The sequence below is a fragment of the Bufo gargarizans genome, chromosome 4, assembly GCF_014858855.1.
Source record: "Bufo gargarizans isolate SCDJY-AF-19 chromosome 4, ASM1485885v1, whole genome shotgun sequence".
NCBI classification, from domain to species: Eukaryota; Metazoa; Chordata; class Amphibia; order Anura; family Bufonidae; genus Bufo; species Bufo gargarizans.
In genome coordinates, this window is record NC_058083.1 from 39695188 (window position 1) to 39721141 (window position 25954).

Here is a 25954-nt window from a genome sequence, read left to right on the forward strand (position 1 = left end):
CTGGAGAAGGACATGGAAGAGGTGAATCAGTGTCTGGTGTGGGAACCAGACCAACGGTGGAGGTGTCAATAGGACCTGATCTAGTTGCTGCGGTGCTACCTCACCACTGCCGAGAAAAATATTGGCCAAGTGGGCCATGAAAGACATGTACTGTCCCTGCAATTAACAGATGTTCCAGGAGTCCACCATGGTGCGCACACAGCGAGAATTTCATGGAGCTTCAGCCATTATCTGCCATGTGACAGTAAAAGGCAGGGATCACTTTTTTTTTTTTTAAATAGTGTCAGCTAGGTATCGTCCAATGAGGCTGAGAGGACGCCACCAGCCAGGATCAGGACAAGGTTGGTTGGCGCCCTAGGCGGAGCAAGCAAACTACACCCCCGCCCTCCCAATCAATTTAAAGTGACATTATCTCCTGCTAAAGAGATTAAAACACATTTAAAAGAAGCTGTCTGGGCACAGTGACTTACAGGTGACATCTCTACAGATTTCCCTTTCCCTTTCTTCTCCTCCATTTGGTCAAGACCATCACATGCTAATGTCTTTGGTCAGTGGTGTTCAACCCTCTCTGTCACATACGAAGATGCCATGATTACTATATGGCATATGAGGGATTGTTACAGATTCTGCAAATCAGCCCCCATCCAGCTACTCCCAATACTGTGCTTGCTGTGCTCCCCCATGCCCACAAACACTATACTGTCAGAAATAATAGTGCCATACAGATAGTCCCGCCATAGTAATGGTTCTCCCAGACTGCCCTCATTAGCAATAGTGCCCCCAATAGTGGTAATACTGCCCAAGAGTCTGTAGGTGCCCGCATTTAGAATATGCATTCCACTTGGAGGAAATCAGTTTATCACTTGCATGTTAAAAACTGGCCCTTTGCAAGTAGTAATGAAGAATGGAACCTCACCCAGCGGGGGGTCCAGCAGCTTTTCAAATAGAATACCTGAAGATAAAGAAAATATCATAAGCAATAACTCATCTCTGGTACAACTCACATGTTAATTAATAGAGATGGCCTTGCAGTTCGACTGGCGGTTGTTTTGCGGCGAACTTTGCGTGTTCGTGATTCGCCGAACATGCGAACATATGGAGAAATTTGCGCCCGCCATATTCTTTTATATTGTGAAGAACTTTGACCCATGACAGATCCATCAGGTGGTACAGGACAGTCAATTGAGACATTTCAGCAGATGGACATACCCCCTACCTTATAAATAAACCTGATCTCACCGCCATTATACATTCAGTGTTTTGCCAGTGTAGGGAAAGGTTGCTGTGTGGAGCAGGGACAGACTGTTAGGGACACCAAACACTAGCTAATAGGGCCACAAAAGTCCTTTTAAGCACTGGTATAGCTGTGCTATCGATATGTGTGATACACAGAGGGGTGCAATATACTTATAATATACTTTTATAATGAGTCAAAAACACCTAGATCTATATAGTGATCACCTGGAAGTCAGGGGCCTAGGGGCTACTAGGGGCTTACTAGGGCCATTTTTATAAAGGGTAAGGTTCCGGACGGGGTCCCTCTTATCAGGGCGGGTGGTCTATGGTTAGGCTATCAGGGCCAGAATAGCACCCCCTGTAGGGCAATATCAGGGACAGTTCTTTGCCCACCCTGTCCTTCAATGCCACATCATCATCTAGCCATAGGGATGGATGTTTTTTTTGCTTTCCCTCCTGGATTTATCAATGTGCACTGGAACCCCCCGGATTGTGATAGGACATATGGTTTCTGATTTGGTGCCGCCGAGCACTTTTTTATTGCCTACCACATCTATGCTTTTTGGTTAACTTTAATAATTTAATATATTTTCATTTTGAGGGATATCTTTTCCATTCACACGTCCGCAAAATGGGTCCGCATCCGTTCTGCAATTTTGCGGAACGGGTGCAGACCTATTTATTTTCAATGGGGCCGTAATGTGCTGTCCGCATTTGCGGATCCGCACTTCCGCATCTGTGCTTCCGTTTCCGCAAAAAAATAGAACATGTCCTATTCTTATCCGCAATTGCAGACAAGATTTCTAACTATTTTGTGCATGTTTCTTATTTCTTGTAAATTTTGTAACTAAGTACTGTACCTTTTTTAGTAAAATTAAAGCACATCTTTAATGGTTTTGCCTTGTTCCCTGAATGCAACCTTCGTTATTATGTGTGAGTGTGGTTTGCGTTACCGTGCATTTGCTATAAGTGCGGCCTGTGCTACTGTGTGCCTGCTTGCAAGTGGGGCACTGTGAGGTTTTCTATGAGCCCCTAATTAATTGGTGTATTAATTTAAATGCCATATATGGTGGCAGTGTGTTGGGGTGAGAGATTGATTGAATGAAATAGATCAACCCTTGGCAGTCGCACCCAGGTCACGTGGACAGGGTGGTTCCCTTATGTGACAACGTCACCCCCCCATCATTGAACCCCTCAGATGCTGCGTTCAAAGCTGATCGTGGCACAAACCGTGAGGAAATACAGCTTTGTGAGAATCAAGTTTTTCCTGAAATTCTGATCAAAGTCCACTTCGTTAACTTCGATTTGCTCAACACTAGGGATGAGCGGACCCATGGATGTTTGGGTTCGGCCGAACTTAGGGTCCTGAACTTTGGTGCACTAAAATGGCTGTAAAATAGTCGTAGTAAGGGGCAAGGGCTAGAGGGCTGCAAAAGAAAGCAAAATGGGGGTAAGAGCAGGACAATTGCCTTGCAAACAAATGTGGATAGGGAAATGACTTAAAATAACATAGAATAGAAAAAAATAAAATAAAAAAATCTTGAACTAGGAGTCTGAGGTCAAAGTGAATGCGGTGGACGTGGCTGTGTAGGTGGAAGCGGCGGTGGAGGAGGTAGCCAACACTGTTTTTGTATACGGATTAACTATATTAATTTCCCTGTCACGAATGCATGCAGGTCAGGTGTACCTCACACCAAAAATGGGTATATGTCACTGGCCGAACTAACAGACGGATTAACTATATTCATTTCCCTGTCATGTGTGCAGTGCAGGTGTATCTCACACCAAAAATCAGTATATGTCACCCACTGAACTAACAGACAGATTAAATATCATATTTTTGTGTCAGGGGTCCAAAGATGGTGTATTTCACCCACAAGAAATAGCTATAGGTCACCCACAGAATTCAGTTTTAGATTAATTATTATATTTCTGTGTCAGGGGTGCAAAAAAAATAAAAATGTTTATCACAATTTTCTGCCCCCTATAACTTTGTTGTAGTTATGTGTACGGGGCTGTGTGAGGGACGATCTGTTATTTTCAGTGATACCAATTTGAAGTGTATGCAACTTTTTGATCACTTTTTATTTTTAAAAAAATTGGTAGTTGAAGTGACAAAAAATGTCAAATTGGCTGTTTTTATTTTTTTCCTGTTACGCCATTTTCCGTATGCCATTAATATTGTTATATCTTAATTGTATGGGCATTTACACATGCGGCGATGCTCATGGTGTTTATTTATTTTTTATTGGTTAAGTATTTTTATTTTAAGGAAAGGGGGGTGATTTTAACTTTTTTGTGTTTGTAAAAAAAAAAATGTTTATTCATTTTTTTAAGTCCCCTTAGGTGACAATAACTGGCAATTGCCCATAGTGTTTGATTGCCCATAGTGTTCATTGATGGCTAAATAGGCATCATTGAACACTTGATTTGGAATATAACAATACAATGCTGCCACCTAGTGGCCTGTATTTGTATATTCCTGAAGCTTGAGGCTTCGGTGTATTTCAGCGATGTAACAGGTTCCCCGTTCTCAGATCTCAAATTTGACCACAGCATCTGAAGGGTAAGATGTATGCGATCAGCTTTATGGCTGATCACATACATATGCCGCTGGTCACTGCTATTCAAATGAGTAGAAACCCAGGGGTAATGGTGGCTGCTGCAAGTGTGAGTGGGTGCCATGTGTGGTGAACGGACCTCTGCCATATATATACGGCAGAGGTCCTTAAGGGGTTAAAAGCTTGTTGATTGGCTGCCCTGCAGCCTTTCAACAAGCTTTATTAAATGCCCGAACTTGAACCCAAACTTTTATGGCAAAGTTCAGGTTCGGATACCCCAACTCGCAAAGTTTGGTACGGACCCGAACTTTTCAGTTCGGGCTCACTCAACAATACTCAACACTAATTATGAGGACTGTAAATGTAAAGTCACGTAATTTCTATAAATTATAAGTTAAGGGTTTCCAATCAATGAAAAGGCATGGGTTTGGTACACACAGATTATTAAAAGTACTAGCAAAATTTGAAGTGTGTTTTCTGTTATGTAAAACAGAGGCAGAATTAAATGTCCATCCCCTTCTACAAACACACTGCATATTAGTATAAACATTTACTTTGGGACTAATGCAGTGTTTTTGGTGAAATGTCTTTGGACGATGCGTTTAATATCACTGGTTCAACAATTATTGCACTAAAAATGTTTATGAAAACACGGTCTGCTTCAGTACTGTGTCCGCTAAGGCTACTTTCACACTAGCGTTCGGGCGGATCCGTTCTGAACGGATCCGCTCATATTAATGCAGACGGAGGCTCCGTTCAGTACGGATCCGTCTGCATTAATAACTTTAAAAAAATTCGCAAGTGCGCAAGTGCGAAAGTAGCCTGCGCGGATCCGTTCAGACTTTCAATGTAAAGTCAATGGGGGACGGATCCGCTTGAAGATTGAGCCACATTGTGGCATCTTCAAACGGATCCGTCCCCATTGACTTACATTGAAAGTCTGGACGGATCCGCACGGATCCGCACGCCTCCGAACGGCCAGGCGGACACCCGAACGCTGCAAGCAGCGTTCAGCTGTCCGCCTGTCCGTGCGGAGGCGAGCGGAGCGGAGGCTGAACGCCGCCAGACTGATGCAGTCTGAGCGGATCCGCCTCCATTCAGACTGCATCAGGGCTGGACGGCTGCGTTCGGGTCCGCTCGTGAGCTCCTTCAAACGGAGCTCACGAACGGAAACCCGAACGCTAGTGTGAAAGTAGCCTAACACAAATCTAAAAATGCAGCTCTTGCAGAAGTTTCTTTAAAAAACTGGAGTTTTGCTACTTTTTTAAGCCTTCTAAGGTTTAAGTGGAGCAATGAATTTCCTCCTATGTCTTTTAGCTCTGCCGTGTTATTTGCATAATGAATCAAATATATTGTGAAATTAAATGATTAACATTTTTAATTTTGCATTATTTTTTTATTTTTCTATATAAAGAAATTAGACATTCATCATACCTCTTGTTGCTTGGCTAAGAAGGCATCAATGAGGTTTCTCTGGTCATTCACGTCCAGCTCTTTCTTCTGTTTTGTAAATGTCTTTCTTATAAAGTCATGAAACGTCCTAATGTTTTCAAAAATTGTTTTGTGAGCTCCGGGAAGAAATTTTGCAAGAAACGGATAACTATTGTATAGCTGCAACATAAATGAAATACAAAGAAAAAAATTAGTTTTATGCATTTAATTTGAATCAGAAAATGTTGTGGATAATCAGTTGCCTTGTAAGTTTCTACAATGAAATTACATGTAAATTGGATACAGTAATATAGATAGACAGAGATAGAGACAGACAGATGATATAGACAGACAGACAGACAGATTAAAATCCAGTAAAATATACTCACCATGACCGAGGGGCTGCTTAGAAGTTTTATATTTTCAGTGACTAAACCCATAAGCCGTAGTATGGTCGGATCCTCATAATCAAATCTTTTACTCAGCAGTACAGACACAATTATATTGGCTACAGCAGCATTTATACTGGTCAGATTATCAAAGGGCTTTCCTGAAAAAGAAATAAAAAAACAGAAAAGCATTATTATTTTTTTAAACTTTAAAGGGGCTGAGCAGTGTGAAAATATTGACATATGCTTAGAATAGGTCATTAGTATCAGATCGACGGGGGTCCAACTCTTGGGATCCCTGTCGATCAGCTTTCTGAAGAGGTAACGAAGCTTCCGCTTCAAAATTACCCACATTGTCTCCTTTGTAGAGGTGGGATGAAGGGAGTTGAACCCCTCGCCAATCTAATGTTGACCTATTCTGAGCAGAGGTCAATTATATCTTGTCCCCGATAGCCGGGCCCCTTCTGTATCCGCTGGCTTTGCTGTAAAAGCTGATGCCGGCGGGCTAACCCCTTATATGCTGTGGTCAGTGCTATCCGCGGCATAGAAGGTGCATGCGGCGGGTGAGAGAGCCCAACAGCGCTGCTGTTGCGGGGACCTGATGGGTGACAAGGCAGCTCGATGCCATACACAGGCTGCCCAATGCCTTGCACAGCATCGGGACCTGCCTTCTATGGGGGCCGAGGAGATCCAGCCCAAGGCTCGTCTCCTAGGGAACCTGTTAGTGTATTACTCATTGTAATGCAATAACAGGCAATGCCTTACAATATAGATGTATTGTAATGTATTGCAGAGGGGATTGTACACTTAAAAAGTTGAAGTCCCAGAGTGGGTCAGAAAGAAAGTAAAAAAAATAAAAAAAGTGTTTTTAATAAAAAAAAAAAGTTTCAAGTAAAAACGGGGAAAAAAACATCCCCTTTCCACTGATTTTATAATAAAAAAATAGAAAAAAAGGAAAAAACATACTTATCACATATCACCGCATCTGTAACGACTGGCTCTATAAATATATCACATGATCCACCCCGTCCGATAAACACCATTAAAAAAAAGCAATTTTTGTCACCTTACATCACAAAAAGTGTAACACCAAGTGATCAGAACGGTGTATGTCCCACAAAATGGTACCAATATAAATGTCACCTCATCCAGCAAAAAATGAGCTCCTACATATAAAAATCACTCAAAAAATTTAAAATCACTATAGCTCTCAGAACATGGAGACATTAAAACATAATTTTTTTGTTTCAAAAATGTTATTATTGTGTTAAAGTGAAATAAATAAAAAAAATATACATACACGTATTAGGTATCGCTGTGTCCATAACAACCAGCTCTATAAAAATATCGCATGAACTTACCCATCAGCTGAACAGATTAAAAAAATAAAAATAAAAACATTGCCAAAAAAAGCCATTTTTGGTCACCTTAAATCACAAAAATTGCAACACCAGGCAATCAAAAAGGTGTATGCCCCCAAAAGTACCAATCAAACCGTCACCTCATCCCTGGAAAAATGAGATCCTAACTAAGACAATCGGTCAAAAAATAAAAAAAGCTATGGCTCTCAGACTATGGAGACACTTAAAGGAAGTCTGTCAGCAGATTTACCCCTTTTTAACAGTTGCCATACCGCTGTAGCCGCAACACAGATGATTAACACAGTACCTTTATATGCTTTGGTGGACTTTTAAATATGCCAAAAACGAACTTTGATGAGGGCTCGCAAGTGCCCAGGGCGGAATCCACCAGGTTGGAGCCCAGGCAGCTCTGCCTCTTCGGCTCTTATCCCCGCCCAGCCTCCTCCTCTGCCCGCCTATCTGTTTTCTCTCCCCCTCAGCGAGATCCCGCGCTGACGCGATAACTTCCTTAGCCCATTGCTGACACGGCATCGCAGTAGCTTATGCGCATGCCCCGACCAAGGAAGTCATTGCGTCGGCGCGGGATCTCGCTGAGGGGGAGAGAAAACAGATAGGCGGGCAGAGGAGGAGGCTGGGCGGGGATAAGAGCCGAAGAGGCAGAGCTGCCTGGGCTCCAACCTGGTGGATTCCGCCCTGGGCACTTGCGAGCCCTCATCAAAGTTCGTTTTTGGCATATTTAAAAGTCCACCAAAGCACATAAAGGTACTGTGTTAATCATCTGTGTTGCGGCTACAGCGGTATGGCAACTGTTAAAAAGGGGTAAATCTGCTGACAGACTCCCTTTAAGCATAATTTTTTGTTTCAATAATGCTATTATTGTGTAAAACTTAAATAAATAAGAAAAAGTATACATATTAGGTATTGCCACATCCGTAACAATCTGCTCTATAAAAATGTCACATGGCTTGACCCCTCAGGTGAACGCTGTAAAAATAAATAAATAAAAACTGTGCCAAAACAACACATTTTTTGGTCACCTTGCCCCATAAAGTGTAATAATGAATGATCAGAAAATCATATGTACCCAAAAATAGTACCAATAAAAACGTCAACTCTTCCTGCAAAAAAATTGTCCCTGCACAAGCAAAAATAAAAAAATATGGCGTTTAGAAACGGAGACACAAATACATTATTATTTTTTTTAAATGCTTTATTATGTAAAACTGAAACAAACAAAGAAGGTAGACATATTTGATATCATTGTGTCCGTAACAACCTGCTCTATAAAAATATCACATGATCTAACTTGTCAGATGAATGTTATAAAAATAAAAATGGTGCCAAAACAGCCGCTTTTTGGTTACCTTGCCTCACAAAAAACGTAATGTAGAGCAATTAAAAATCATATGTACCCCAAAATAGTACCAATAAAACTGGCACTCTATCCCCTAGTTTCCAGAATGGGGTCACTTTTTGGGAGTTTCTACTGTAAGGGTGCATCAGGAGGTCTTCAAATGGGACATGGCATCTAAAAACCAGTCCAGCAAAATCTGCCTTCCAAAAACTATACGGCACTCCTTTTCTTCTGCTCCCTGTTGTGTCCCCGTACAATAGTTTACCAACATATGTGGGGTGTTTCTGTAAACCACAGAATCAGGGTAATAAATATTGAGTTTTGTTTTGATTTTAACGCTCGATGTGTTAAAGAAAAAAATGAATGCAGGATCTGTCAAAAAAGTGAAATTTAAAAATTTAATCTCCATTTTCCATTAATTCTTGTGGAACACCTAAAGGGTTACCAGAGTTAGTAAAATCAGTTTTGAATAACTTTAGGGGTGTAGTTTCTACAATGGGGTTATTTATGGGGGGTTTCAATTTTTAAGCCTCACAAAGTGACTTCAGACCTGAACTGGTCCTTAAAAAGTGGGTTTTGAAAATCATCTTAAAAATTTTAAGAATTGCTTGTAAAATTCTAAGCCTTCTTACCTCCTAAAAAATTAAATGACATTTACAAAATGATCCAAATATAAATTAGACATATGGGGAATGTTAAGTAACAACTATTTTTATTAGGTATCACTTTCTGTTTTAAAAGCAGAGAAATAGAAATTTGGTAAATCGTGAATTTTTCAACATTTTTGGTAAATTTGGGATTTTTTCATAAATAAAGGTGAAATATATTGATTCAAATGTATGACTATCATGAAGTGCAATGTGTCACAAGTAAACCATGTCAGAATGCCTTGGATAGGTAATAGTGTTCCAAAGTTATGTGTTCTGTCTTCATACACGTTCACAGTGTGCAGTCTGACATTCAGCATAAACCATTCCTGTCTTCCAAATAAGAGGACTGTTCTTTGTAGTCTAACTTGTTTATTGGCAAAACAGGATTGTTGATTAGCGAAACAGTATTGTTTGGTAAAACGACAAAAATACAAATAACATGTATAAGTATAACTTATAGAATCGCATCTAATGTAACATTTGCATAACACTGAAGCACATGTAGCCCCGCCCCTCTCCCGAGAAGCCCCGCCCCTCACTGTCATCTCTCTTACCAGGAGCAGCTCTAGACTACATTGTGGTTACAGGACCTTTGGTGATGTCACAGATATGTGATCAGCCGTGTGTGTGTGTGCGTGTGTGGGAGGAGTTATGGGAACACAGGCTCTGTGTAGGACTGTGCTGGTGGAGAATGCAGAGGTACTTTATGTATGGAAGGTGTGTAGAAAGCAGGGTTATGTCAGTGTAACCAGTCTATTGTACAGATTTCTGTGTGTAATGTTCACACAGTAGTTCTATCTATGTAGCAGAGCTGTGTGTGCAACGTGTATATAGTAAACTATCTGTGTAGTGGGTATGTGGTAGAGCTGTGTATGGAATATGTATATAATAGTGTCAGGTGGGCGCTGTGTATAGCAGCATCAGGTGGGCGCTGTGTATGGCAGCAGTGGTCGTATGTTTAGTGTATGATGTTGGATAAATGTAAAATTGTCTACACTTATTTCTGCATGGGAGACTAGCAATGGTTCCCTGCAGAAATATCAGCTTCATAATGTTATGTAGGCCTATGCCTTATATATATGAATTACCACAAAATTTGTACTTCTCCTCTTCTGGAAAAAATGTAGTATGACCTCTGCTGTCAGCTGTAACATACAGCTGACAGTCTGCTTCAAACTGCAGACATAATCCCTTCCATGCCATGGTCCTAAGGGACCGCTGTATGGAAGGGCCTAACCATCGTGCCGCTGCTCTGCTGTGGCAGCATCCCTATGGTTACCATGGCAACCAGACACCTTCACAGGCATCCGGATTGAGCCTAATTAGGCTTACTGTGAATGACAATACACTGCAGTACACTATACAGTGTACTGCAGTGTATTGAAGAGGCATCTGACCCACTGGATCTTCAAGAACCAAGTGGGTCTGAGTCAAAAAAGTGTAAAAAGGAAAGTGAAAAAAGTTAAAAAAGGGAAAAAAAATTAAATTCTTCCTATATCCGCACATAATTAGTTAAAAATATATATATAAAAAAAACAACAACAATAAACATGTTTGGTATCGCCGTATCAGTAAAGTCCTGATCTATAAAAGGATCACATACTTTTACCGCACGGTGAATGCCATTAAAAAAAAAAAAAAAAAAAAAAAGAAAGACTATGATGGAATTGCAATTTTGCACACCACACTTCCTACAAAATGGTATAAAAAGTGATCAAAAGAGTCATATGTACCCCATATGTACCGCTTCCGTAACAACTGTATAAAAATATCACATGAGCTAACCCATCTAGTGAACGTCATAAATAAAAAGTGCCAAAAAAGCTATTTTTTATCACCTTACATCACAAAAAGTGTAATACCAAGCGATCAAAAAGTCATATGTGCCCCAAAATGGCACCAATCTAACCATCATCTCATCTTGCAAAAGACAATCTCCCAAAAAAAGAAAAAAAAGATGGCTTTCAGAAAATGGAAACACAAAAACATGATTTAAAAAAAAAATAAATAAATGCTTTTATTGTGTTAAAGGACTTCTGTCACCCCCCAAAACTCATTTTTCATTTTTGGGCATATTAAAATCCTTATTGTATGACTATTCCCTATATAGGGCTCTTACCTTGTTCTGTGGCTTTGTTTCATTAAAAAAATCGAGCTTTTAAAATATGCAAATGACTTCACTACCAGCAAGTAGGGCGTCTACTTGCTGGTAGCAGCCTCATCCTCCTTTAAAAAACACGCCCTCTCCTCCAGTTGATTAACAGGGCCAGTGAGCGCTCTCCTCCTCTGGCTGGCCCTGTCTGCAATTCAAATCCAGCGCCTGCACCTTACGTGTCTTCATTCGGCGCAGGCGCTCTGAGAGAAGGACGCTCTCTTCCTCAGCACTTCCTCAGTGCGCCTGCGATTGAAGACACGTAAGGCGCAGGCGCGGGATTTGAATTGCAGACAGGGCCAGCCGGAGGAGGAGAGCGCTCGCTGGCCCTGTCAATCAACTGGAGGAGGGGGCATTTTTTTTAAAAGGAGGATGCGGCGGCTACCAGCAAGTAGACGCCCTACTTGCTGGTAGTGAAGTCATTTGCATATTTTAAAAGCTTGATTTTTAATGAAACAAAGCCACAGAACAAGGTAAGAGCCATATATAGGGAATAATCGTACAATAAGGATTTTAGTATGCCCAAAAATGAAAAATGAGTTTTAGGGGTGACAGAAGCCCTTTAAATAAAATTTTAAAAAAATGCACATAAGCTGCATTAGGCATCACTGTGTCGGTAACAAACTGCTCTATAAAAATAGCATGTTATCCAACTCATCTGGTGAACATCGTAAAAAAATAAAATAGAAAATGTGACAAAAAAGCAATTTTTTATCACCTTACATCACAAAAAGTGTAATACCAAGAGACATACAAAAATTTGTATGTGCCCCAAAATGGAACCAATTAAACCATAATTTCTTTTATCAAAAAATGAGATCCCACCTAAGACAATCACCCAAAAAATATATTTACTTTCAGAAAATGAAAACACAAAAACATAATTTTTTTCAAAATGTTTTTCAATGTGTAAATCCAAAATTAAATAAAAAAATTAGGTATCACCACATCGTTACAACTACTCTGTCAGGTGTAAAAACCAACAAATAAAAACTGTGCTAGAACAGCCATTTTTTGGTTACCTTGCTTCACAAAAAGAGTAATAAATTATATATATATATATATACACACACACACACAATGCACAACTACCTCTAGCAAAAGATTTATACACTGCAGGAATAGCCCTAATATTCACTGCCTGTCTAAAAAAAAGTCGCCACCCAAAAAAAGGGTCACACACTCTAATATTTTGTTGGACCGCCTTTAGCTTTGATTACGACACGCATTCGCTGTGACATTGTTTCGATAAGCTTCTGCAATGTCACAAGATTTATTTCCATCCAGTATTGCATTCATTTTTCACCAAGATCTTGCATTGATGATGGTGGAGTCTGACTGCTGCGCAAAGCCTTCTTCAGCACATCCCAAAGATTCTCAATAGGGTTAAGGTCTGGACTCTGTGGTGGCCAATCCATGTGTGAAGATGATGTCTCATGCTCCCTGAACCACTCTTTCACAATTTGAGCCCGATGAATCCTGGCATTGTCATCTTGGGATATGCCTGTGCCATCAGGGAAGAAAAAATCCATTGATGGAATAACCTGGTCATTCAGTATGTTCAGGTAGTCGCTGACCTCATTCTTGGAGCACATAATGTTGTTAAACCTAGACCTGACCAACGGCAGCAACCCCAGATCATAGCACTGCCCCCACAGGCTTGTAGAGTAGGCACTAGGCATGATGGTTGCATCACTTCATCTGCCTCTCTTCTTACCCTGATGCGCCCATCACTCTGGAACAGGTTAAATCTGGACTCATCAGACCACATGACCGTCTTCCATTGCTCCAGGGTCCAATCTTTATGTTCCCTAGCAAATTGAAGCCTTTTTTTTATGGTTTGCCTCACTGATTAGTGGTTTTCTTACGGCTACACAGCTGTTCAGTCCTAATCCCTTGAGTTCCCTTCGCATTGTGCGTGTGGAAATGCTCATACTTTCACTATTAGGCCTCTTTCACACTACAGTATGCCGATTTCAGTGTTTTGCGGTCCGATTTTCACGGATCCGTTGTTCCATTTTTTTGTTTCCGTTATGTTTCCGTTTCCGTTCCGTTGTTCCGTTCTGTTTTTCCGTATGGCATATACAGTATACAGTAATTACATAGAAAAAATTGGGCTGGGCATAACATTTTTAATAGATGGTTCAGAAAAAACGGAATGGAAACGGAAGACATACGGATGCATTTCCGTATGTGTTCCGTTTTTTTTGCGGACCCATTGACTTGAATGGAGCCACGGACCGTGATTTGCAGGCAATAGGACATGTTCTATCTTTCAACGGAACGGAAAAACGGAAATACGGAAACAGAATGCATACGGAACACATTCAGTTTTTTTTTGCGGAACCATTGAAATGAATGGTTCCGTATACGGACCATATACGGAATGCAAAAAACGGACCGCAAAACGAAAAAAAAAAAATGGTAGTGTGAAAGAGGCCTTTAACACCGTCCTGAGTTCTACTGTTGTTTTTCTTCGATTTGATCTCAAACGTTTAAGTGATCGCCGATCACGATCATTCAGGATTTTTTTCCCGCCACATTTCTTCCTTGAATACGATGGGTCCCCACTATCCTTCCATTTTTTTATAATGTGTTGGACAGTTCTTAACCCAATTAAGGTAGTTTCTGAAATCTCCTTAGATGTTTTCTCTGCTTGATGCATGCCAATGATTTGACCCTTCTCAAACAGACTAACATCTTTTCCACGACCACGAGATGTGTCTTTCAACATGGTTGTTTAAGAAATGATAAGCAACTCATTGCACCAGTTGGGGTAAATAACTTATTGCCAGCTGAAAGATAATCGCCCATGCAGTAATTATGCAATAGGAGGCTCAGAACTATTTGCTTAGTTAAATCTAAGTGGCGACTTTTTTTTTTTGGACAGGCAGTGTATATATATATTTATTTATTTATTTAAATAACAATGGCAGCACATCAACACCCCCAAAAAATAAATAAATAACATTTCAACCTGTTTGCATTAACCCCTTCACGCATTATGATGTACCTCTATGTCAAAATGTGTGAGGGGATGTATGAAGCCGGCCTCTGCAGCGGGCCTGCTCCATAGGTGGCGGGTGCTGGCTGTTTTATACAGTCATCAACTGTCCGCACTGACAGTGAGCAGCCATCGCTCCGTTCCCATCATTTAACCCCTCAGGTGCTGCAATAAACTCTAATCATGACACCTGTGAGTGAAGGCAGTGAAATTGCGGGGCTCAGATTGGTAGCCATGGCAGCCTTCAGCGTTTCAGACCTTTCATGGCAATTTCAATAGTGAGCTATGCATGAGGCACAGCTCAGAATGGAGGGAGTAAGAATCCTATTCACCCTAATAGCTCTCTATTAGGGTGAATAGGAGAGGGGATCAAAATATCCCATGTACTAGCACCCTATGAGGGCTAATAGTAAAAAAAGAAGTTACAAAAATAAAATAAAATACCAATATATTACAGTTTAAATCACCCCTCTATCCCAATTTTACATGTAAATATATAGAGAAGTGGGCCAGTCCTACTTCCTGAAGGAAGGGTGGGATCAGAGGGAGTGTAGTTTACCCCCTGCAAGGGGAAAGGTGTGCAGGGGCACATCTCTGCTGGATGTGCCCTCGCCAGCCAGAGCACCCTAAGCTCTTCTGGCCATGGAGGCAGAAGCCGAAAGCCTCAGGAGCAAGGAGTAAAGTTCCTTGCCCGAAAATAAGTCCGACTACAAAGCGAAGTGCAGCCTAGAGAAGAAGCCAAGTTAGCTTGTCAAGTACCGCAGAGTGAGAGAAGGATAGAGCAGAGTTAAGTTTGCCTGCCAGTTTCATGCTGAAGCCTGCTGGAACCAAGTGTCATGCCCTGCTCTGACTATGTGCGGAGGTCAGCCAGAATAGCAGCACGTGTTTAGTGTTTTGTTTTGGAGCCGTGCTGGATCCGCCTCCCATCAGCAGCACTGGGTGGGGTCATTAGTTTAAATAGCACTCCATCCCAGTGCTCTGAGCGGGTTATAGAAATCATTCTGGCCTTGGAAGCAAGGAAGGAAGGTTGTCTGTTCCAGCTCAGAAAAGAGAAGTGTGGTTTCAGTTTTTGTTGTTTGCTATCTTGGTTGTGTTGGTGTCATCTCTCCCATCCAGGTTCTGTGCGAGCAGGCTGCTCCTATTCCCATTTTCACCATCTCAGAGAATCTAGGGTGTGTTAGCCCAAACACGAGGACACATCATTCCTACCATCTAGGTCTGAATGTGGGCTGAGCAGAGCAGGGAGAGAAGTCAGGGATTTGCTAGGAGGTGACCCTTCCCCCTGCTTCTCGCTTAGAGCCTGGTTTGCTGGTTTATCTGTATGTCTGATATCCCATCCGGCGTGACATTATAACCCGCCAAACTTTGACTGTCATTGCTCAGCGTTTTTTTGTGATGGCGTCAATTGATACGTTAGTTAACCGCATGCAGGGGCTATCCCTAGAGGTTGCGGAGCTACGTGGTTCGGTCACACAGTGTTAGAATGTCAGAATGCTCTGGAATCAGGAGGAGGTCAAATTTATGTGGAGCTTAAAGTTGCTCTTCCTGATCGATTTGCAGGGGGTACGGATGATTTTATCCGTTTTAGAGAGTCTTGCAAATTATATTTTTGTCTGTGTCCATCGTCTTCTGGTGATGAAAGTCAGAGGATAGTCATTTCTCTGCTTAAGGGGGACGCGCAATCCTGGGCCTTTTCTCTGCCGTCTGGTTCTCGGGCCCTTCGGTCGGTGGAGGAATTTTTTAAGGTCCTGGGATTGATCTACGATGACCCAGACCGGGTTTCGATGGCGGAATCGAGATTACGTAATTTATTTCAGGATAAAAATTCTGCAGAGGCTTACTGTGTTGAGTTTAGGAGATGGGCGACCGAATCAAAGTGGAATGATCCCGCATTACGTAGTCGGTTTTGTCAGGGGTTATCGGAGAGATTGAAAGATGCCCTTGCTTTTCATGAGTACCCAGATTCTTTGGAGAATGCAATGTCTTTAGCAGTACGGTTAGATAGACGTATCAGAGAAAGGAGTAGGGCTCCCTCCGCGCAAGGGATCCCTTCTGTGAGTGGTTTTGTTTGCGACTGCCTCCCCGGGTGATGTTACAGGTAACTCTGGGGTAGCGGAGGAACCCATGCAGCTGGGTCAGGTTTCTTGCCGTTCTGATAGTAGAAACTTTAGGAGATTGCACAAACTGTGTTACTACTGTGGGAAAAGTGGTCATTTTGTTTTGGCTTGCCCTTTTGTTAAACCGCAGGTGGAAGAGAAAAAGAAAAAAAAAAAACTTTCCTGACTCTTGGTGGTGTGAATGGTGTGGTAGAGCAGGCAGATATGCAAGCTCCCTGCAATTCCCGTTTTCTCCTTCCAGCTAGGGTGGCGCTAGAGTCAAGAGAGATTTTGACTTCCTTTTTCTTCAAAATCTGGGTCTAAGTACTTGCACTTTAGAAAAAGAGATTTGGGTTTTTGCAATTGATTCTTCCCCTCTTTCTCAAAGGAGTCTGACTCACATTGCTCATGGTATTCACTTAAGGGTGGGTGATTCACATGTTGAGATTATGTCTTGTTTTGTCATGAAGGGTTTACCAGCTGCTATAGTTTTGGGGTTACCATGGTTGACTAAACATAACCCAATTATAGATTGGCAAGCGATAATTGTCTGGGCATATCTATCTCTGGTGTGTCCACTACGGCTTTACCTGAGTACCTCTCAGATTTTTCGGATGTCTTTTCGGAGGGTGGGGCTCAGGAATTGCCCCCTCATCGTGGCTATGATTGTCCAGTTAATCTTATCCCAGGGGCTAAGTTGCCAAAGTCTCGGCTTTACAACCTCTCTCAACCCGAAAGAGAGGTCATGCGAAAGTATATCGCCAAGAGTTTGGCAAAAGGTCATATTAGGCCATCTAAGTCTCTGGTGGCAGTAGGTTTGTTCTTTGTAAAAAAAAAAAAAGAATGGATCACTGAGACCGTGTTTGGATTTCCGGGAATTGAACCGTATTACGGTCCGGGATCCATATCCCCTGCCTTTGATCGCTGACCTTTTTGATCAGATTGTTGGAGCCAAGGTGTTTTCCAAGTTGGATTTGAGAGGGGCCTACAATCTGATCAGAATCAAGGAGGGGGATGAGTGGAAAACGGCCTTCAATACGCACGAGGGTCATTTTGAGAACCTGGTTATGCCTTTTGGGTTGACGAATGTGCCAGCAGTATTTCAGCGATTCGTCAATGAAATTTTTCATCATTTGGTGGGGAGGTTCGTAGTAGTTTACTTGGGTGACATTTTAATTTACTCTCCTGATCTGAAGACCCATCAGGATCATGTGAGACAGGTTTTGACGATCCTTCGGGAGAATAAATTATATTCCAAATTGGATAAATGTTTGTTTGCAGTGCAAGAGCTTCCATTCTTGGGATATCTGCTTTCTGATTCTGGTTTTCGCATGGACCCCGAAAAGGTCCGGGCGGTTCTGGAATGGGACCAACCGGAGTATCAGAAAGCTTTGATGCGGTTCTTGGGGTTTACGAATTATTCTAGAAAATTTTGAACTATTCTACCATAGTAAAACCTCTCACTGATATGACTAAGAAGGGCACCGACGTCTCTGTCTGGTCGGATGAGGCATTGCAGGCCTTTTCGGCTATTAAGGAGCGTTTTGCGTCTGCTCCCATTCTGGTGCAGCCGGATGTGTCTCAGCCATTCGTAGTGGAGGTTGATGCATCAGAAGTGGGGGTTGGAGCAGTGCTGTCACAGGGTTCATCCCCTGGCAAATGGGTCCCGTGTGCCTTTTTCTCCAAGAAGCTCTCGGTCGCCGAGATGAATTATGATGTTGGAGATAGAGAGTTGTTGGCTATCAAGTTGGCCTTTGAGGAATGGCGTCACTGGTTGGAGGGGGCGTCTCACCCCGTTACGGTATATACAGACCATAAGAATTTGGCTTACCTGCAATCTGCCAAGCGTCTGAACCCTAAACAGGCCAGATGGTCACTGTCTTTTACCAGGTTCCATTTTGTGGTTACCTTTCACCCAGGGGTTAAGAACGTCAAGGCAGATGCCTTGTCTCGCAGCTTTCCTGGGGGAGGTGATCCTGCACCGATTTTAGCGAATGGGGTGGTGGTCTCCACTCTGTACCCTGAATTGGAGATGGAGGTGTTGGGAGCTCAGGAGGGGGCTCCTGGTTCTTGTCCCCCAGGGAGGTTGTTTGTTCCTGGGGCCTGCGATACAAGGTGTTCAAGGAACATCACGATACTGTCCTTGCTGGACATCCTGGTGGTAAGTCCACCTGTGATCTGGTGTCCCGGAGGTTCTGGTGGCCAGGGTTACGTAAGAGCATTGAGGATTACGTGACAGCTTGTGAAACCTGTGCTCGGTCAAAGGTTGCTCACACTCGACCGGCTGGTTCACTTCTTCCATTGTCTATTCCGTCTCGTCCTTGGACGCACTTGTCTATGGACTTTATTACGGATCTGCCGAGTTCCTCCGGGAGAACTGCGATTTTGGTGGTAGTTGACCGTTTCAGTAAAATGGCTCACTTTATATCTTTAACTAGTCTGCCTAACGCCAAGACTCTTGCGCAGATTTTTGTCGATAATATTGTGAAATTGCATGGTATTCCTTCGGATGTGGTCTCTGATAGGGGCACGCAGTTTGTCTCCAGGTTTTGGAGGGCGTTCTGCTCTCGGCTTGGCATTCAACTTTCTTTCTCTTCGGCTTTTCATCCGCAGTCGAATGGTCAAACGGAGCGTACTAATCAAAACCTGGAGACCTACTTGAGGTGCTTTGTGGCTGAGAATCAGGAGGACTGGTCCTCATTCTTGTCCCTAGCAGAGTTTGCGTTCAACAACCAAAGGCAGGAGTCCACGGGTAAGTCGCCATTTTTTGACGCATACGGTTTTCATCCTCAGTTTGGTATCTTTTCTGGGACTGGTTCCTCTGGGATGCCAGAGGAGGAGAGATTTTCTCCTGCCTTATCCTCCATCTGGCGGAGGATCCAAGGGAATTTGGAGAAGATGGGTGAGAGGTATAAACGAATGGCTGACAAGAGACGTGTGACTGGTCCGGACCTGTGTATGGGTGATCTGGTGTGGTTGTCCACTAAAAATATCAAATTGAGAGTGCCATCTTGTAAACTGGGTCCAAGATTTATTGGTCCGTACAAAATATCTGCGGTGATCAATCCTGTAGCGTTTCGGCTGGATCTTCCGCAGACTTGGAGGATCCATGATGTGTTCCACAGGTCTTTACTGAAAAAATACGTGAAACCGGTGGAACCATCGCCATTGCCTCCTCCTCCTGTTCTGGTCGATGGAAACTTGGAGTTCGAGATCTCCAGGAATCTCAACTCTAGAATTCTTCGGGGTTCCCTTCAGTACCTGGTGCACTGGAGGGGATATGGCCCTGAGGAGAGGATGTGGGTTCCGGCGCTGGATGTCAACGCCAGCCGACTGGTGAGGGCTTTTCATAGATCTCATCCGGATAAGGTTGATCCGGGGTGTCCGGAGGTCACCCGTAGAAGGGGGGTAATGTCATGCCCTGCTCTGACTATGTGCGGAGGTCGGCCAGAATAGCAGCATGTGTTTAGTGTTTTGTTTTGGAGCCGTGCTGGATCCGCCTCCCATCAGTTGCACTGGGTGGGGTCATTAGTTTAAATAGCACTCCATACCAGTGCTCTGAGCAGGTTATATAAATCATTCTGGCCTTGGAAGCAATGAATGAAGGTTGTCTGTTCCAGATCAGAAAAGATAAGTGTGGTTTCAGTTTTTGTTGTTTGCTATCTTGGTTGTGTTGGTGTCATCTCTCCCATCCAGGTTCTGTGCGAGCAGGCTGCTCCTATTCCCCTTTTCACCATCTCAGGGAATCTAGGGTGTGTTAGCCCAGGCACGAGGACACATCTAGGTCTGAATGTGGGCTGAGCAGAGCAGGGAGAGAAGTCAGGGATTTGCTAGGAGGTGACCCTTCCCCCTACTTCTCGCTTAGAGCCTGGTTTGCTGGTTTATCTGTATGTGTGATATCCCGTCCGGAGTGACACCAAGACAAAGCCTGTAACTGTTGGAAGAAATGTTTATTCAAAGTAAATCTGCTGTTTAACTTCATTAGTGATGAGTGGCAGGGGCTATATTCGAATTTGCTATATTTCACGAATATTTGGGTGAATATTCATCATATATTCGTGAATTTCAGTTTATTTTCTTGATTGCAAAAAATTTGCAATTTAATATTTGCATAATGTTCGCGAAAAACAGGTGTAGGTCACTTTTGCAAAATTTCCCAAGCTGCTAGATGTTTCCTGAGACTGGAGAAAATGGTTGGCACGGCAGAACATTAAAAATGGCTTTATATGCAGAGTGCTCCAATATATTCCCCATTGCGCTAATCGGCACTAATGATGCTAATATTTTGTCACAATACATATAACTTCACATTTTAGCAGGCCTGCATGCACCAGAGAGCCTCAGCAGCTGGGAGCAAGTGTTGCTTAGAGTCCAGGCAGTAGCAGCTCTTCCAAGACGCCTGTTGGCTGCTGAAGCCCTTTGAAGAGGCCACAAAGTTTGTCAGATGGGACAACTGTGGCATGAACTACATCATTCCTCTCATATTATTGTCTGGTAGAGGCAAACCCCAAAAGACCTGGAGCTGTAATTACAGCAAAGGGTTGTCTTTCAAAGTGTTGTCCTACAAATGCACACCACACTTTCCAAACATTTTCACTTAATGTATATCTACAAGTTTGTGTTGTTCTAGCACATAAAATCCCAGTAAAAAAAAAATTAAGCTTGTGGATGTATTGTAAGAAAATGTGGAAAAGTATATACACAAAGAGAGGGAGATAGATACATATATGCCATATATGCTGTATGTTTCGAAATGAGAATTAAAACCAATGGGAACATGTGCCAATCCTATAAGTCCCATAGACTTCAATGACACAAGTCATGCCCAATCATGATCAGCTTTACTTCACATAAGGACCCCCTGTCTTCCAATAGGCGGGTCTCTGAGAGGTGGATATTCCATAAATGTCTTTGGGCAGAACATCCCTTACACAACTCTAGTTACAGTATGGAAACAGTACTTTATGGGGTGATGTACTACTATGGAAATGATGAATTTCCATATCACTGACCTTGATATGATCTTATCTTCTGGATTAAGCATTCAGATTCCTCAATGATCCTGTCTTCTATGGTTTTTCTTCCCATTCCATAATCTCGTAAGGTTGAGAGTGTAAATCTTCTCATCACTTTCCAGTTCAATCCATTGGAGAAGACAACACCTGAATGGAATGAATATGCCAAACTGTCATTTACAAAGGGGCCCTGACGATGGGAGCAATATAATGCTGTTAATGGTGATATTATGTAGCAATTGAATTGTAGCATTATGTGAAAACGATACAGTGGTGTCCTCACTTAACTGTCTGTGAAGGTTCTCATTTATCCAGGTCATGGTATATTTCTGTAAAGAATAAATCAAGGCAACTGGACGTACTGTAGATTTCTTGAAAACGTTTCACTCGTTCTTCCAACGAGCTTTTTCTATTCTGAGTGATTGTACAATGTAGTTTTACTCTCTCTCAGCCTCTAGCTTGGCTGTGTCACGGCTGAGGATGGGGGAAACCCTCAGCCGTGAGATGCCAGATGATGTTATGGCTGCTCGGCCAGGACAACAGGATTAGGGAGCAGGTCACCTCCTACAGCGTCCCTAACCTGACCGTAACTCCTACCTGCATGGGCCGACCTTAAAGGTAGGAGGACCCATGCGCAGGAACCTAGGAGCCCTGACTTACCCTCTGTCCGGTCCCTAGCTAGGAGTGAGGGTAAGACGTCCTGTTCCTTCTGGACGCGGAGGAACAGGAGTCTCACTGGCCAAGCTGCAAGGAATGGGGAACAAATGCAGGCCTATGTATATGGCAGGTGCTGCACTAGTTCCAGCCACCTGCCACAGCCTTGCTGACTGGATCCGTGTGCAGGCAAGCTGAAGTCCACAAATAAACAAACAGAACTCAGCACAAACTCATCCACACACAGGAACCCAGATACATGGCTGCACAGAATAATACAGGAAAACATAAACGGAACATCACACAGACTTAACTTAAACTTATGACCACAGCGGTGGCTCTTACTGGCAGATAGAAAACACAGGAGGCTGCTCCAGCAAAGCATGACTGAAGCAACCTCCTGAGCCATGCCAAACACTAAGGCTTTATAGGCCAAGAAGCCACACCCCACAGTCGGACACCCCAATTACACACACACACTGGGAAGGGAGTTAACCCTTCCAACACCACAGAAGGGAAAACACCAACTTAAAGGGGAAGTGTCCAACTCAACAAACACACTGTGGCTGTTGCCGCAGGCAATGACATGGGTGGCAACCGTGTCCTGGGAGTCAGCCCAAAGGCCGGGACACTGCCACCACATGTACACAATCAACCAAACATTGCCACGGACAGCCACAGTGAAGGAACGGATGTCAGTGCACACTACACACAACACAGAGTGCACACAGACAAACTACAAGTGCTAACAAACACGCACACAACTCCAAGGGAAGCGCACACATAGCTGTTGTCCGCGGCAACCGCACTTGAGGCTAACAACATCATGCCTCAAGCTGCGGCTGAAACAACAACCCAAAAACCACGGGCAACAGTATGCGGCCATAACCGTGGCCGTGACAGGCTGCTTTTATTTCTCTTTTACATATTCTACTTTTTTCCCTATAGTTTTTCAGTGCTTCCTCGCTACCCTCCTCTTATTAATTTAAATGCTTTCTTTTTGTCATTTATTGCTTTCTTTACATTTCTATTTATCCACATAGTTTTTTTTTTCTTGTTCCTTACCCTTTTGTTCCCATAAGGTATGTACCTCTCATATAACCATAGTTCCGATTATAACCATGTATTCTTAAGACAGAATGCAAAACAATATGGCCATTTAGGAGTTAAAAAAAAAAATATATCACCTCATCAACTTGATGGTGCTGCAGAAGTTTCTTCTATCTTCACTGAACTGGACCTGCAATATGCGTGATGACGTCACCACACCACATGGTGACGTTATCACGCATATCGCAGGTCCTGTTCAGTGAAGTTAAAATAAACTGCTGCAGCGCCAAGATGAGGTGATTTTTATTTATTTTTTAACTCCTAAATGGCCATATTGTTTTGCATTCTGTCTTAAGAATGCTATTCATTTCCAATATAACCATGTTGTAACGGAAAATAATAAAGTGAAGTTTGGGTCCCCATTGACTTAAATGGGGTTCAGGGTCAAGTTTGGGTCCCGAACCAGAAATATGACCTGAAGTTCAGCCAAACCCGGTGAACCCAACCTTCCATGGGTTCGCTCATCCCTAATTAAGATATACCTTTTTTGCCAGACTATGCTTTTGCATCCATTTTTTTCCCACTGCATGTATTAAACGTAGGGGAAAACTTGATGTGAACCCACTCCTAATCTAATCCTAATATGCATAATACTGTCTACTGAGCTGCTGTATATAATCATATCATGTGTGATACTGTCTGGTAAGTGTCTGTGTCTAATCATATTCTCTGTGATACTGGTTGATGAGGTGTGTCATGTGTGATACTGTCTGCTGAGCTGCTGTATCTAATGCTATTGTGTGCTACTGTCTGCTGAGCTACTGTATCTAATGCTAAATTACATAGTGGAAGAAGGAGGGTCCCAGCAGCACAGAGTATTTCAGGAGAAGAGTCTGCTGATCTAATTCCTATTGTGGCATAAGCAGGATCCTCCCAGCAGTGTGCAGATCTTGTGGGAGGTCACAGACTGACAGTTACATAGTGGAAAAAGCAGGGTCCCCATCAGCACAGAGAATTTCACGAGAAGAGTGTGCTGATCCTATTGTGTGTGATGCTGTCTGCTAAGCCATGTATCTAATCCTATCATGTGCGATACAGTCTGCAAAGGCATGTATCTAATCCTATTGATACTGTCTGCTGAGCTGTGTTATGTTGAACTGCTCTCAGGCTTCCATTCTTTTTTTTGCACATGCGCAGTGGCAGATAGCAGACGCCAGTAGAAGATGTGGATCGTGCACAAGTGAGAAGATCATCACACATGGCCCTAGCAGCTACAACTACCAACCCCCATTTCCTCTACTTTGTCTTTCATTATCCCCTCTGGCCAATCATCCAGCTCATGGGCAGGTAGGAGGGTGAATAAGTACCAGCCCCCAAACATCCTTTTACTTTAGTCCACCATCCACCAGAGGGTCCACAAGCAAAAAGTGAAAAGTCCATGACACCCCCCCCCCCCCCCCACACACACACACACTAGTATCCTGCATTTTACTAAGTTTACAAGGACAGTCCTAATTGTATTCTTCCTTCCATACTCATACTTTGGACTGACCGCATTTTACTTCTGTTTGTACAGTACATACTGGATGTTTTAAACTCTTTTATGTATTTTTAGACCATCCTACAAGGATCTTTGAGCCTACTGGCACAGAAAACCAAACACCACACACAGGGTCACAGAGTTAAAGCAAATACAATATCAACCACAAGATTGACAAATCTCATAGTTCCCCCAGTGCGGCTCCCATTTCCTTATCTACATACTGTAGTTTTCACCTTTGGACACCTTGTCCAGTTCTAAGAAAGACACAGTTTTATTGCACTGTCTTATCTCAATGATGTATCTGTTGTGCCCAGTGCTATCCTACAGTAGGTGATACTATCTGCTGAGCTGTTGTGTCCCTAGCAATTCACATTGCCCCTATAGTGTCCCTAATAATTGTTCCAGTAGAGCCCCCAGTATTAGTGACACATTTAAAAAAAGAACATCAAAATACCACACCCCCACTGTGATGACAAGCTTATTTCGGCTGCTGCCTGATCCCGACGAGGGAAATGGTGATGAATGACTAGGGTTGAGCGAACCAGTGGAAGTTTGGGTTCGCTGGGTTTGGCCGAACTTCAGGTCAAAGTCAATGGGGACCTGAACTTCACTTTATTATTTTCCGTTATAGCATGGTTATAACGGAAAATAATAGCATTCTTAAAATAGAATGCTAAATAAAATGTCTATTGATGGGTTAAAAAAAACAAAACTCATCTCATCCACTTGATTGCGCAGCCGGTATATTCTATTCTTAAGGGCCTGCAAAAAGACCTGGGGTGATGTTACTGCGCTCACCACGTGGTGGGCGGGGTGATGTCACCACAGGTCCAGCTGAATGAAGATACAAGGTCCTTCTATCTTTATTCAGCAGGACCTGTGGTGATGTCCCCGCACTCACCACGTGGTGAGTGCGATGACGTCACTGCAGGTCCTTTTGCAGGTCCTGAAGAAAAGAAGATACCGGCTGAGCGATCAAGTGGATGAGGTGATTTTTTATTTTTATTTTTTAAACCCCTCAGTATACATTTTATTTAGCATTCTGTTTTAACCATGTTATAACGGAAAATAATAAAATCACCTGAACACCAAACCTGAAATTCAGTGAAAAAGTCCAGGTTCGGGTCCGGGTACCCGAACTCGCACTTTGCAGTTCAGGTTCTCTCAACTCTAGTGATGACATCATCGCACCACCTACATCTTGACACAGGCAGATGCAATTACGTATTTGCATTGCCTAAAACTCGGAGCAGGAGGTCGTGATTATGTCATCACATCATGACTGACTGTGCCGCCCTAAGGCCTCATGGGCTTCAGGCCTGTGGCCTATGAAAGCAATCAGCTGGGACGGGAACCATAGCCTGAAATAGTTGATAAAAGGAAACAATAGATCATATTCCCCTGTCCTACAGTCATCCTCTCCCTGGCCTGAAATGGCTGATAATGGGGAGCAATAAA

General features: G+C 42.9%; 1 protein-coding gene across 1 annotated transcript in view; it reads right to left on the reverse strand.

Annotated features, from left to right (window-relative positions):
• LOC122934243 (cytochrome P450 2C29-like) overlaps window positions 1-25954 on the reverse strand; it is an 88315-nt gene that overhangs the window by 9105 nt on the left and 53256 nt on the right. Inside the window, exons 4-6 of the mRNA XM_044289563.1 lie at window positions 21247-21396; window positions 5618-5778; window positions 5232-5408 (exon numbers count right to left, since the gene is read on the reverse strand). Of these exons, the coding sequence (XP_044145498.1) occupies window positions 5232-5408; window positions 5618-5778; window positions 21247-21396 (488 nt within the window). The remainder of the gene's footprint in view (window positions 1-5231; window positions 5409-5617; window positions 5779-21246; window positions 21397-25954) is intronic.